General features: G+C 41.0%; 1 protein-coding gene and 1 long non-coding RNA gene across 2 annotated transcripts; one reads left to right on the forward strand and one right to left on the reverse strand.

Moving 5' to 3' along the window:
• Window positions 1-2,779: 2,779 nt before the first annotated feature.
• LOC124311076 (RNA-binding protein MEX3B-like) lies at window positions 2,780-9,025 on the reverse strand. Its single transcript, XM_046775365.1, has 4 exons — window positions 8,935-9,025; window positions 8,428-8,839; window positions 6,767-7,020; window positions 2,780-6,699 (listed from the first exon to the last, which is right to left on the reverse strand). The coding sequence occupies exons 2-4, from the start codon at window positions 8,729-8,731 to the stop codon at window positions 5,500-5,502; spliced, it is 1,758 nt and encodes a 585-aa protein (XP_046631321.1). The 5' UTR covers window positions 8,732-8,839; window positions 8,935-9,025; the 3' UTR covers window positions 2,780-5,499.
• A 1,054-nt stretch (window positions 9,026-10,079) lies between these two features.
• Window positions 10,080-12,078, forward strand: LOC124311663. Its single transcript, XR_006910098.1, has 3 exons — window positions 10,080-11,340; window positions 11,414-11,842; window positions 11,939-12,078. It is a non-coding gene; the product is annotated as an uncharacterized LOC124311663 (long non-coding RNA).
• The last annotated feature ends 1,344 nt before the right edge of the window (window positions 12,079-13,422 follow it).

Below are 13,422 nucleotides of genomic sequence, written 5' to 3' on the forward strand. Positions count from 1 at the left end.
AACAAAACAAGTCGCTTTTCTTTTATAGTATAGAGGGGCTGGCTCATTACCGACCGACCGTCGCGACGTGATAGCGACATAAAACAATTTCTCTTTCTCCTTCTCACGCGCATTGTGGATGATGTGCATCGCGTCCCCCCCTATACTATAGTCGAGGATTATTTCGTGAGGCATTACAAGAGGGAACTCTGCTGCTGCAGGACTGGAAATAGATCGAGACCCTTTCCACGGACAAGATACACTAGTCGATATGACGAAGGTATATTATTATCAAGTCGGCATTTAGTCATGCAGCAGCAGGATCCCCTACCACCCACTAGAGTTAAAAGTGGGGTTTTGTTTTGCAAGCAGCTGATAAGTCTCGTTCCCTTTTCAGAGGGTGGACTGCGTGACACACACACCGTGACTGGATAAAAGGCAATCACCGAATCAACACATATACAGTCGGAGCAATAATTTTCAAGAGAGAAAAAACTAAGAAAAAGGCGAAAAAGTTTTGTTTTTCTCCTTTTATTGCTGAAAAGTTCCTGATATCGACCGGGTTATGACACACACACATCCACTGTCCGTATTAATAAAAAAAGAGGGGAGGGAGTTGCTGGGCGGAGGATAAGAGAGAGATATTCTTTTTCTTTTTTTACGAGTCAACGCATTCATCGCGACATTTTTCTCATTTGGCTGATCCGACATTCGTGTCGCATCCGAGTCAACTTTTATAGTGCTACCCTGCGTCTCTCTCTACTTACACACACTACGTGTTTACGTACACACACACAATATCTATATTATTATTATTATTATTATTATTTTTCTCTTCTTCTTTTTCTTTTGGTAAGGGGGGAGAACTGTCTGTTTCTATGTGTGTGTGTTCTTTGCGCATCGGCACAGGCTGAGGGAGGGAGTCGCAGACGGGATCAATACTTTTCGGCCGGCGCCGTCGGAGTAGCAGCAGCAGCAGCACCCGCGTCGCCTATTTTATTTTTATTATTCCATCACACTCTATTAATAATTGTGTATTTACTCACAGGATCTTTCTCTCGCCGGCTCAGTTCCGGGAGTAACAGACAAGATATTTTGATTGCGGCCAGTTATGTAATGTTATATGACATTTAATTCATCTCACCCACAACCCAAATGATTTCCAAGATTTCCAGCAGCCGGGGGTTAAAAAAAAAGCCTTCGGGAGAAAAGAAAAAAAAAAGGGACCGGGACCAACAACGACGGATCGGTTGCGCTCTAAGTTATTTCTGGAAGAGCCTTCGCAACACATACAGATAGAGATAGAAAAAAAAAACCTTTTCCGATGCAGTCGGCAGCAGCCAACAATTTTCCATACGAAAAGGAAAAAAAAAAACGGTTGCGAGCTCCCGATGTAGGGCAATCGAGTTGTTGGTAGTTGTTGTCCAACCCGAATAAAAAAAAATGATTGACAAGAAAATATAATCATAAAAACGTATAAAAGATGGTGAGACATCGATGACACAGTTGGAAATATAACAACCTCGTTTGCGATCAGTTCGTGTCGTGTCCAACACACGGGGAAGGTTAGCGATTCGATTCAACACGACGGTCGCCATGGCGACGGGGCGCGTGTGTTGAATTCTAGCCAATGAGTCACGAGTCGCGCAACCGTTCCTCGCAACACACACCCAGACGTTGGAGGGAGAGCAAACGGACCAACGGACCGACCATATTGTATGCATGTGGTGCTGCGTCCCTTTGGCTAGGAGAAACACACACAAACGCAAAGGGAAAACGCCATGCGATAACGAGATTCCCGCAAAGTGCCGGTCCGTTTTCTTCTTTCTCTTGTGTGTGCCCAACAACTTTTCGGGAGGTTATGACTTTTCTCTCCCCCCCAACCCACCCGTTTCAAACGGGGAAAAACCTGGGGGGATTCTCGGGATAACATGGGATGTGGCTAACTCTGCCGTTGATTAGATTGACGGACAAAATGTTTTGCGTTTGTGTCGACGCCGTAAGACAAACGCCGGGAAAAAACGAGCGACCAAAGTGTCGCAGATTTCCACCAGGACCCCCAAACGAGAAAAGATGCTGTTTAAATATAGATGTACGGGCCAAAACTACTACTACCGTACTACTACTAATACTACGACTACTACTACACGTTTGTCTCGGGTTCAAGTCGCTGCTGTACTCGCACGCAAGGAGGGAAAATCTCTTTGACCGGGAGGGGTGCGGGATATTTTCATCCCTAAACGAGATTAAGGGACACTCAGAGCTAGACGAAAACGTATACACACAAGTTGGATGGAAAAGTTTACATTCGAGATACTCTGGAACTGGGGATAGTTTTCCTAGGATTTTTTGGTTTTTCTTCTTCTTTCCTAAAACGAGGTCTTTCAATTTGATTGAAATAAAATTGGAAACACTTTCCGAATTATCAGTCGGGATGAAGAAGATGCCAACGAGGGAAAATTCAGTGAGGAATATTCAGCCAACCCCTAACTCATCTCCCTTGACAACGCGGATATATGCGCTAGATCCGGGCTTCCGCTTTTGCTGCAGTCCCCCTTCTCCTTTTTGGTATGCACTCGGTCGATAAATCAATAGACGGAGGTTCTCTCTCCCCTCTTGGCTGCAGTCGACGGATCAATACCGTCCGACCAGTTCCCTTTTTGGTCAAAAGGAAGAAAACTTTTTCGGGGTGGTCGTTCGACCCGGGGTCCTGCTGGAACACACACCAAAAAAAAAAGCCCAACAACAACAACAACAACAACAACATTGAAAGATAATTGAGAGAAAAAAGAGAATATAGTCGTGGCTAAGTACTCTGTATTGGCCAAGTTACATGAAAAATACATTAAGCGAGCGAGAAATAAAAATAAAAAATACCGAAAAAATAGTATAGAAAACTAGAACTTCACAAAAAACTCTGATATTTTTGTATTTTTACGAGAAATAAAAAATAAATGAAAAATGTGGTGCTTCCTCTGGGGGTTACCCGGTTTCGATTCGCTGTTGTCCGTCTTTAATTATTATTTTTTTAAGATTTTTTTTTGTAATAAATTTGAAGCTTTTGTCCAACAAATAAACTTTCTTTTTCGTTTCATCAAACACGACACGTTTCAATCCGCGTGACAAGAGCTAAATCAAAACAAAGCATCCCAGAGAAATCAATTATTATTATTATTCTGATATAGTACTGTATGTAATAGTAATATAGATTATTATTATATGTATATAGTAGTACACACACATCGAGGAATACTAAGTGAATTGGAATATCGCTCTCGACGAGAAATGGGGGGAGAGATTTTTTTATATGTCACACATCGAGACACTCGGCAAAAAATACAGAAACGGTTAATAATAATGATAGCAAAAGAGATAGAGAGATAGATGATTTCAAAAATGTTTTGAGAAAATGGAGGTTTCAAGCCTATAATTTTTTTTGTTTTCGTTGATTCAATTGAATTTCACACACAATACGTTTTTATCAGAGTAGATATTTTTGTTTATAGGGGGTGGCTTGCAAAACTCTTTAATATAAGTAGGGAGACCAACACAGCACAAATACTGCAGACGAAACCAAAATGTTTTCAAAGAAGAAAAATGAATTAAATTAACAGCCAAAAAATGGGAAGGGATTAAACAGGAAGACGGAACAAGTGTTTTGTGCGCTACCAGTTAAAAATGGTTAACAATGGCGACAAAATTTCCTTTTTTTTTAAATGAATTCAAAATATAAGATATTATTATTATTATATCAAAAAGGAGGTGCGGGGCTTGGAAGAATTTTTCAAAAAATGCTGCTGTGCCTAACTTGTTCTTAATTCATTTGTTGTATGATCTTTTATTGCCAACGACTTTCTAATTGTTGTGACTTGATTCAAATCTCTGCTGCTTTGCTGTTAGTATATAAAAAGGCCTATATTTCGGGAGGAAATGATTAATTGTTGACAAGTCGCATCACACTACTTGACCAGAGCAGCTCTTTCAAATAAATTTTTATGGTCTGGTTAGATTAAAATCAAAGGGGGAAACAACAAAAAAAAATTAGAAAGAAAAAAATGCAATTTATTGAATTTCTCTTGTTTATATCAACTGTAAATCGACGGACACAGACAGCTTCATTATAAATAACTATGTGTGATAAGCAGCATTGAATTTTTTATTACTATTATTACTATGTTGGTAAAGGTTTGCGAAAGAAATTCCTCTTTTGATATTTATCCACTGAGAATATCGTCTAGAAAAAATTCGAAAAAGACAAAAGAAGACAGAAAACACACACACACACACACACAAAAAGGTACGGAATTATTTAATGTTATATCGGGAGTGGGAGAAGAAAAAAAAAATAAAGAACTGTCCGAATACTGTAACGGCACCAAGTTTTGTGTAACGCCAAAACCTATTACTTTTTTTTTTCCTTTTGTCTTTTAATTGGTTAAATTGAGCAGCACTTTTTGTTGTTAAATCGACGGGAAGAAAGTGAGGCAAAAAGGAGAGAAAAAAAAATCGATGTCGAGAGAGAGACAAGTGGCTTTCGGTATCACAGCTAACTCAATCGTAATTTTTCGACATTATAAAGGGAGGGTCTTTTAAGGAAAAAGAAAATTATTTTAATTTTATTTTTTAGACTGCTGTGTGTTAGTGCCCCAGTCACTTGCTTTTTCGCCGGAAAATAATTATTGCCCTTGGATTTTAATTTAAATGTTGCGCGTGTTGTTCGTTCTTTTGTCCTAAACAAAAATATTTTTTTTTTTGCCAAATATACACATAATAAGGAAGAAAAAAAAACTTAAATCCTATTGCTCTTTTACGCACGTTTAAATATCGATTATCAAAAAGGAAGTGATTTCTGGGAGGGGGGTAAGAAAAAATAAGGAAATCTTTTTCGGCGGCTTTGCGGCAAACCCAAGTGGAGACATTTAAATATCGATTTGACATCGTAGTTTTACACACGACACACAAAATGATAGCAATTTTTTTTTAATAATTTCTCATTCAACTGCGTGATAAGCTTGATTTGTATATAAAGATTTTTTTTTTATAAACGTGGGATTAAAAACAACTCTTGGATTTTCTTTCAGATCGACTGCACTTACAAAAAAGGGTGTTGTGTACGTTAAGGGTCGCAATCATCCGAAAAAATTCTGACGTTAACTCTAGAAAGAATGAAGAAAAAAAATAAACGGGTAGTATGGGGAGGAAAGAGAATTGGTGTGTGTGCACCTCCGCATAACAAAACGCGCAAGTTCAAAATTTTCCAAAAAACCTGATGACAATGAACAGAAAGAAAAAATTTCTTGTTTACTACCCAATCGAGTGATAATAATAATATAAGATAGCGCGCGAGACAGTGAGAGGTATAGATAGAGAGAAAGTGGTGGTATGGGGTGTCAAGGGTGAATTTCTTACGAATTTTTATAGAGGGGGGTTGAACATCCGCTGGTTGCTTCGTTGTTTCTTTTGCTAATCTCTCGCCGTCTTCTCCGTAAAAAAACTAACAAACAAAGAAATCCACTTTTCTTACGAGAAGATCCTGATGGCTTGAGTGACGGACTGATGACAGACTGGGCACTCTCCTCCGGCTGACGATGGTGAGTCAGCTTCAGCAGACGACTCCTTGGGCACCAAACGCTGGGCGCAATCCATACAGAAAAGCTTGTGACCACATGGAACAAGAGCAGCCACCATCTCACCTTCGCAGCACATGATGCATTCGCGCTTGAGTGATCCCCTCGTACTGGAATTGCTGCTGGAACCAACCGGTGAGCAGGCAGCTGGAGAAGCCGAACCGGAAGCCGATGCGGAAGAATCACGAACACCAGAATCGGAATCCGAACGGATCTGGAAGGCTGCAGACAACGAATTGAGTGTCGATCCAATGGCCGTCAACGGGTCAGAGCTGATGCGACGGGCCGGTGGGTGGTCAGAATCCGAAGTCGGGAATCCAAAGCTATTGCTCCTCTTGGCTCCAGTGCTGCCGCTGTTGCTGGTTGTGGCACTGCTGGTGCTGTTTGTGTTGATAGAGCTCGTGCTGCCACCTCCGACCAATCCGGTGCCGAAATCCGTAGACCAGATGTTGGGCTGAATCAACGAATGGCTCAAAGTAGGCGAATCCGATCCTCCCAGTCCGATACCCTCATCCGAATCGTACAAGCTATTGAGCAACCCGCTGCCGAGTGTTTGCAATTCAGAATCGATTTTTCCAGCAGCAGATGGAGCATTGGATACGCCGTAAGAGTTGTGGGATCGCAGACCGAAAGCGTTGTCTCCAAGCAAATTTGACAGACCAGATGAAGTCACTCCGTAAACATCGTTGTTGAGGTTGTGATGTCCTGAAAAGGCAGAGCGAAGTGCCGATGACGAAGTCTTGTACAGCGATCCCATCAAATCAGCTGTTCCATTATCCAGACCGCCACCCAGACTCGATCCAAGCATCCCCAATCCTAGTCCGTTTAATCCGGCAGCCAAGTCGTGCATCATATCCGGGGATAATTCGTTGCCTGAACCATCCACATTAACCAATCCAGTGCGTAGAGCGATGTGAGCCTCAATCTCCCTCTTGGCTTGTTCAACATTATCAGGCATGCCCGTCACTTCAAAAATGGGCTCCTTCTCCCTGGACGGTGTGACTATGTAGGTGCTCGTTTGTTGTTGAATCCGCTTGATGGTAGCTCCTTTAGGGCCGACGACAAGACCAACGACTCGATACGGTACACGAACCTATTTTTTATTTTCACAAGTTAGAAAAAAACCTTGGACTGGTTGATGAGAAAGGGAAAAAACATACCTGAATGGTGACTTGGCCAGGGACTGGTGGAGGAGGAACGAGTCCAGTAGTGCCGACAATGCCACATTGGCCTACGAGTCCTGAACGTCTGGAGGCCCTGATTTGTGAGAAATGTTCGGCCGCTGACAGAATCTCTCTTTTGGCAGCAGCGACATCTTCTTTACGACCAGTGACGACAAAAACGGGTTCTTCTCCACGTACCGGCGTCTTGATGTAAGTGTTGGTTTTAGCTCTCAAAGCCTTGATTTTACACCCTGAATTAAACAAGAAAATCGGTTGAGTGAATGAAACGGGTCAATAAAGAGTGGTAATGTCTGGATACATCTACAAGGTTGTCGTGTATATGCGTTCAGTCACACACAGCATCGCCATGGCCTCAATCGTACGCTCCAAACCACGCAATAGCAGTAGCATTAAGTGACTCCTATAGCCTTGTCTGAGCTATACTAGTCGAATCGTGTCAAGCCAACCGAAGAAAGTTGTTTCGCTTCAGCAGAACGGGCAACATTTCAAGGTTTTAGCGGCCAGAAACAAGAAAATGTATTTTTTCTTCTTTCTAGGAGAGACAAGTCGATCGACACTAGATTTTATAAATAGACCCCTTTAGCTCACCAAAAATTCCAACAATAAGCTCGTTTTAATTTAATAAATGAAGTAGTTCAAGGTCGGTCGACTAGGACAAAAAGCCAACAGTGACACAAGAGTCGAATTCTACGCAGAAACGAAAAAAATATTTATTTTAAAAAAGACAATGACGGAGCGTCAGGTCCCTTCAAGGTTACTGTGCTGTTCACCCGGATTTCAAAACTGCTGCACGACTCGCTGCCCACTCCTCCCGTGTGCACCAAACCACCCACTCAATTACACGCCGAAGAAAAAGACACAAAACACAATATGCAAAGAATGCGGCCATTAAACTTCGGCAAAACGACTCAAGGCCGATTGTACAGACTCGCACAATAAAATTCGAAAAAATGCGTTTGGATTTTACTTCTAAGAATGCGAAAAAAGTGGAATCATTTTCACTCTTTTCGTGTCCAGCGCACTAGCAGCCAATGTCAGGCCAAGGTTATCGACTTACATACAAAAAAGAGAAAGCAGCTCTACACCGGTTTAAAATCTTGAGCTCAATTCTGAAAATAAAAACCCCAAACAGCAGAATCTCAACTACTGGCCTACTGATCTTGAAAATAAAATATTGAATTTAAAAAAACGAATAAATAAAATTCTAGTAAATGAAAATTTAAACGCATTTGACTCACCACGTGGTGGTGGTACTAACGAAAAGGGGGGCTGTAGCTTTTTCTTTGTGTGTTAGGGGGCCGCCATCTTGGAACGCGACGGAAGTGGGAGAGGATGGGGGGCCCACCCCACCGAAAGGAAATTGCGGCCGAGGGGGAGAGAGAGAGAGACGGGTGGGAAAGAAGGAGGGGGCATTGATAACCTTCAACGGTTTTGGCCGTGAAGAAAAGACACGAAAAAAGTAAAATGGAAAAAAACTTTGGGAGAGGTTGTGGCGGCGGCACAGAAAGGGCGGGAAAAAACCAAGGCCGAAAAGCGACGCCATTTCCAAAGAATTTAGCCCGAATAGATAATCGATTACGAAATAACTGGGACACTGAGGAAACGATAACGAAAAATAAAAAACCCGAGATAATTACCTTGTCTTCCAACGATTTCAGCGACGTGTTCCGAACTGGGGACTGGGACGCACTCGGTCATATTTTGACTCTTTTTGGCCAAGAATCTCATCTCGTCGGCGTAGTGCAGTGAGTTGATGTGATCCATCGTGTTGTAGTGATGATGATTGGGCGATGTCGAATGGTGATCAACGTGGTGATAATCCATGTTGTTCCCGAAACTGAGCAGGGATAATTCCATCGCCACTTGCAGGGCTCGTTGGTCTTCCAGCGAATTGTGGCGCGTCAACTCGATCGACTCGCCGTACGATGCACTGGCCGGCATTTTCGTGTGTGATGGGATGGTTCAATTTTCTCTCTCAAAAATGATTTTCGTTGTTGTCTTGGTCGTACAGCTTTTTAGTGGTAAAAAAAGACTGACAAAATTTTGAAACTAAAATAAGTACAAAAAAGAAAATTTGTTTTCAACAGCTCGATGGTAAAAAATAGGTTTTGGCTATTTTCGTCTTTTTATTTTTCGCCACTCACTTTCACTCACACCCGTCCTACTGAGCTGTTCTCGACCGACTGAAAACGAGAGAGAGTGTCCCCCTTTAGACACACACAGCAAGACCGCGTGCATGAACTAGTCCGCTAGAGGCGCTTCAAAACGCGCGCCCGCCGTTTCAAATAAAAAGATTCGGTAGAGGGGGGAAGGGAGAGAAAAAGATGGGGGAAAGAAAAATCCTCCCCCCTCCCAGTGTATTGGAGCACTGTGATTGGCTCATATTTTTCCACCCCTCTGGAGATTCAGTATATATCTCACCCCACCTCTACCCACTGTCTGGTCTCATTTTTACCCTACCCCATTTCTTGAAGGGTTCCTTTGTGTGAGTCGCTCTCAATTCCACCACGTGGTGTGTTGGTGCGCCACTCAAGGGGAAAAGACTAAATACCTTTACATCTTGCCATCAACTTTAATTGACCGCTTCCGATTGCAATTTCCATGAAATCCATGGCCGAGGTCTAAAAATCCCACCAAGTTGCCTTGGAAAAATGGTATTCCCAGTAGGTAATTGAGTCCTGTTTCTCTATTAAACAAGGACTTGAATATTCATTTTTCTTTGGAAAAACAAGTTTAGACGAAGAAAGAACCCCTATGTCCATCCACTATAACCACCAGGTGGCTCCTATTGAATTTCATTGTGGGTGACGAAATTTCAACTTGTCCTTAAATTTAAAAACTTAAATTTAATTCTTATTCAATCAATGACGCATAATAATCGAAAAATCGTTTGGCGTGCCAATCTCGGGAGCTTCTCCGGCCTCGTGGTTGCGTAAGTGGTTGAGAGCCATCTGGCGGCGATCGAATAAATTTCATACTTTCAACTGACCACGAGGTCGGTCATAAAATAAAAGTGAAGAAAGACCTTGTGAATTTCTCGAGATTACTGGTTTACACACAAAATTTCATCTCCTTAACAAATAATACTTTTATCTAAGCGATGGAAATGATTTCGTCAGATTTCTAACCGAAATAAGCAGAAGAGTTCCAAGTTCATTTTTTTCCATTGTGACGAAATTTGTTCCCACCCTTGTCCGAAATCGTCGGAAGAGTTATCAAAAAAGCACGCGGCCTGATTTTTGAAGCATCACGTGATGACAAGAGTATCCGGCGGGATCGGAAGCTGATGTGGTGTCTTATCAAACAGAAAAAAACCAGCCTCGACCCTTTCTTTGTTTAAATAAATATGACATATATTTTATAGAAGGGGGAAAAAATAAAACTAACTTTTTCCTTCAAACAATCCAATCACCAAATGGGGAAAGATAAGAAAGGAGGCATGCACACCTGCCGTGTTGTTGTATACATGTCCGCGGGATATGTGTGTATGCTTCACAGCTGCCTCACTTCTATTCTAGTACCACTGTGAAAAATCCAAAACAAAAACATGACGGTCCTCTCAAATGAAAAAATGATAATGTAATTGAGGTATTCCTCCTGCTGCCCCCCGATCTCTTTAGCATATACATCAAATCGTCGCCGCCAACAATATGCGAAAGGTCAGCTTTTCCAAATATTTTTCCTAGGAAAAATGGACCGCCCATTTTTTAAATGTTGGCTGAATGAAAACAAAATGACCTGATTTGACCTCTTTTCAACCAGGTCAAACACATTTTCAAATTCAATTCCTTGGAGAGAATCTAAAAGAAAAATCATGTAACAGCACAGAAGCCCGTTTTGTCGTATCTTAACATTGGACGAGAATGTTAAATACCCTAGAAAACTCTATAAAGATGGCCTCGTTTAAAATCTCGTTAAATTTGTTGTTGATTTCGGCCTTTTTTTTCGGTTGAGAGAGGGGCTCAGAAAAACATCTTTCTTCTTCTTCTTCTTCTTGGATTACCAAAAGAAGAGGGGAAAAAATGAAGAAGAAAAATCTTTTCTTTCTTCTTTGTGTGTACATGTTGAAACTCTAGTGGAGTGTGTATAGTGACCACCTGGCGCCCCCCTCCCCCCTATGTCCTTCTCTGCCCTCTATTCTTTTCGTGTGCACCAAGAACTCCCCCCCAAAGAAGAAGAAGGTTTTGTGGAGGATTTCCTGCACGTTACAAAGTGGGGCCCCCATGATAACCGAAAAACATTCCAAGTTTTTATAATATTTAAGTTTTACTAGAGTCTGAATTGTGTGTGATGAAATCGAGTCACGTTTTTGAAACAATGCCATCTAGGGGATTGAATTACAGACGAGCGTGTGAATGTGTCACCACGTGACTGCTTTTCTCGGGAGTGAAACACATTTTGACGTAATTGGATAAATGAACGTTGTCTGGTTTCAGACATGCGGACAAGGATTTTGATAAATTTGTGTATGTACCCTTTGTTATTAAAAACATTTTTTACTCTGGTTTCTTTTATGACGGCTACTAACACAAAAAGAGTGTGACTGATCGGTAAGGGAATTGCTGTGCCGCCTCAAGGTCGAAACAGGTCGCTGATTTTTCGTTGTTTTATTATTTTAACAAGTCATCCCATCCGACGGGGGGTTTTCATTTGCGTCCCAAATGAGACCAGCAGGCCGAATCGCCATCTTTGATACATTAAATCAAGGTTTTTCAAGCCCCAATATAGTCCAAGACCTTCTTCTTCGTCGTTCAATTAGACACTCGACGACTAATAATCCACGATGGCTTCGTTCCCAGATATACGAAAGTTTTAGGTTCAATGTCAAACCGCGAATTTTTTATTTTACCACACGAACGCAGCGTTAAGTGAAGCTGACTGGCGAACCAGCTCCATGTCCTTGATTTTTGAATCGTTTTTCTTATGCTTCTTTTAAAAAAGCTTTTTTTGTGTCATTGTTTAGCAGCTGCGCACTTCTTCTGCCAGTTTTTTTCCCCTTGAGCTGTTGTTACGTGTATTATACACCTTTCTTCCCGCAGGGTTTCAAGGCAGGTGAGCTTAACCAACAGCGTCAACTGCTGCCGGATGTGTGCGTCTTTCTCTCTCTTGTTGTTTTTCTTCTTTGTTACAGATTTTTTAATTTTTTAGAAGGTGACGTCACGAAAATTATTCCTTGAGCTTTTAAATTCTACCGCTAGGTGGAAGCATAATTTGACGATTTATTCCAACAGTCGCCATTTTAGCATTCGTTGATTTTCTGGTACCGACTGTAACACACGTCCACCAAATTCAAGTAAGATTTCTATATTATTTAGTCATAAGAGTACCTTATTCAAGTGAATTTTGAATCCATTTTTATATTTTTACAAGTGATGCCAGTTGATTCATTGTATTTACGAAAGATTTGAATCGAGTATAATTATTTTCTGTTTTAGGATGTCGGCAAAAGCTGTTGCGACTCTCGCCAAACCCAAGATGAGGGGTCTTTTGACCGATCAAATCAAGAAGAATTTGGTTATTTCCACAGTTCTGTCCTTTGGAGCCATGTTTGCCTACAAGTTTTTGGTTGCAGACAAGAGGAAGATAGCATATGCCGAGTTCTACCGGTATCTATTCCATTCTTTTGTTATAACTGCAATATTCATTACAATTATTTTTTTAACTCAGGACATACGACATTGAGAAGGAGTACAACAGGATGAAGCAAGCTGGAATTTTCACTTCTGCACGACCAGCATAAAGATGTTGAGTAAAACGGGGTGATTAGACTCTTGCTATAATGTGAATATAGATGTCAATAAAAATGAAAAATGTAGCGACATTGTTTTCTAGATTTTGAATTACTCTAGTTTATGCTTTCTCAGAGCTTTTAACTATTTCATCTCTTTTAGTTCTGTACGACTGAGCACAAGTCTAAGTCAGAATGGAGCTAACTTGAAATTTTATCACACTCTTCAAATTTTGTACTGTTATCCAATGGATCTAGATGTATTACAAATTGGAAAAGGTAACTTTCACATTAAAATCTGGTAGAAAGCTAAGGAATTAACAGTTACAGTAAAATGCCATTCTAACAAAGATAGGTAGGTAATTTCCTTAAACTTAATATTTTGTTACAATTAATCTAGATTAGATTATAATATCGTTTCTTTTACATAATTGAGCACATATTCATCTAAATTTTGTACCAGTCATAGACGTAAATCGCTTTGCAGCAGTAAAATCCCCGTGGTCCGCTCACGCAGAGCCAACGGCGCAAAACACTCGGAAATGCAAGCGCCTCCTGCGGGTGTGTTGGGATGTAATCCGTAATTGTGATACGACTAGATGGCTCTTACTATTCCCGCGAAATCAACTAGCTCCGCCCTATAAACATCTACTTTTTGCACCATTTATTTTACAAGAGGATACGTGTAATAACAAGGAAGGAATAGCCATAATAATGAAAAGCTCTGTGACGACTGTGACTCGGATAGAACTAGAATACAAAGCGATATATAATATTTTGATTATCGATATCTTGAGCAACTAAAATTGAAGTTCGAAAGCCTGACAGTTACATACGTCTTGTAAAACTAGCAGAATCGTCTTCAGCACCACCTATAAGTGAGAAAATAAATTTTGAACAAAAT

This window comes from Daphnia pulicaria, chromosome 8 (genome assembly GCF_021234035.1).
Source record: "Daphnia pulicaria isolate SC F1-1A chromosome 8, SC_F0-13Bv2, whole genome shotgun sequence".
Taxonomy (NCBI): domain Eukaryota; kingdom Metazoa; phylum Arthropoda; class Branchiopoda; order Diplostraca; family Daphniidae; genus Daphnia; species Daphnia pulicaria.

What these genes read in the sequence shown, in the direction of transcription:
- LOC124311076 (XM_046775365.1), bottom strand. Translation starts at nt 8,731, where the DNA reads ATGCCGGCCAGTGCATCGTACGGCGAGTCGATCGAGTTGACGCGCCAC. An exon ending in TGAAATCGTTGGAAGACAAG is followed by an intron (nt 7,021 to 8,427) that starts GTAATTATCTCG and finishes TGTTTAATTCAG; the next exon opens with GGTGTAAAATCAAGGCTTTG. An exon ending in CTGGCCAAGTCACCATTCAG is followed by an intron (nt 6,700 to 6,766) that starts GTATGTTTTTTC and finishes AATAAAAAATAG; the next exon opens with GTTCGTGTACCGTATCGAGT.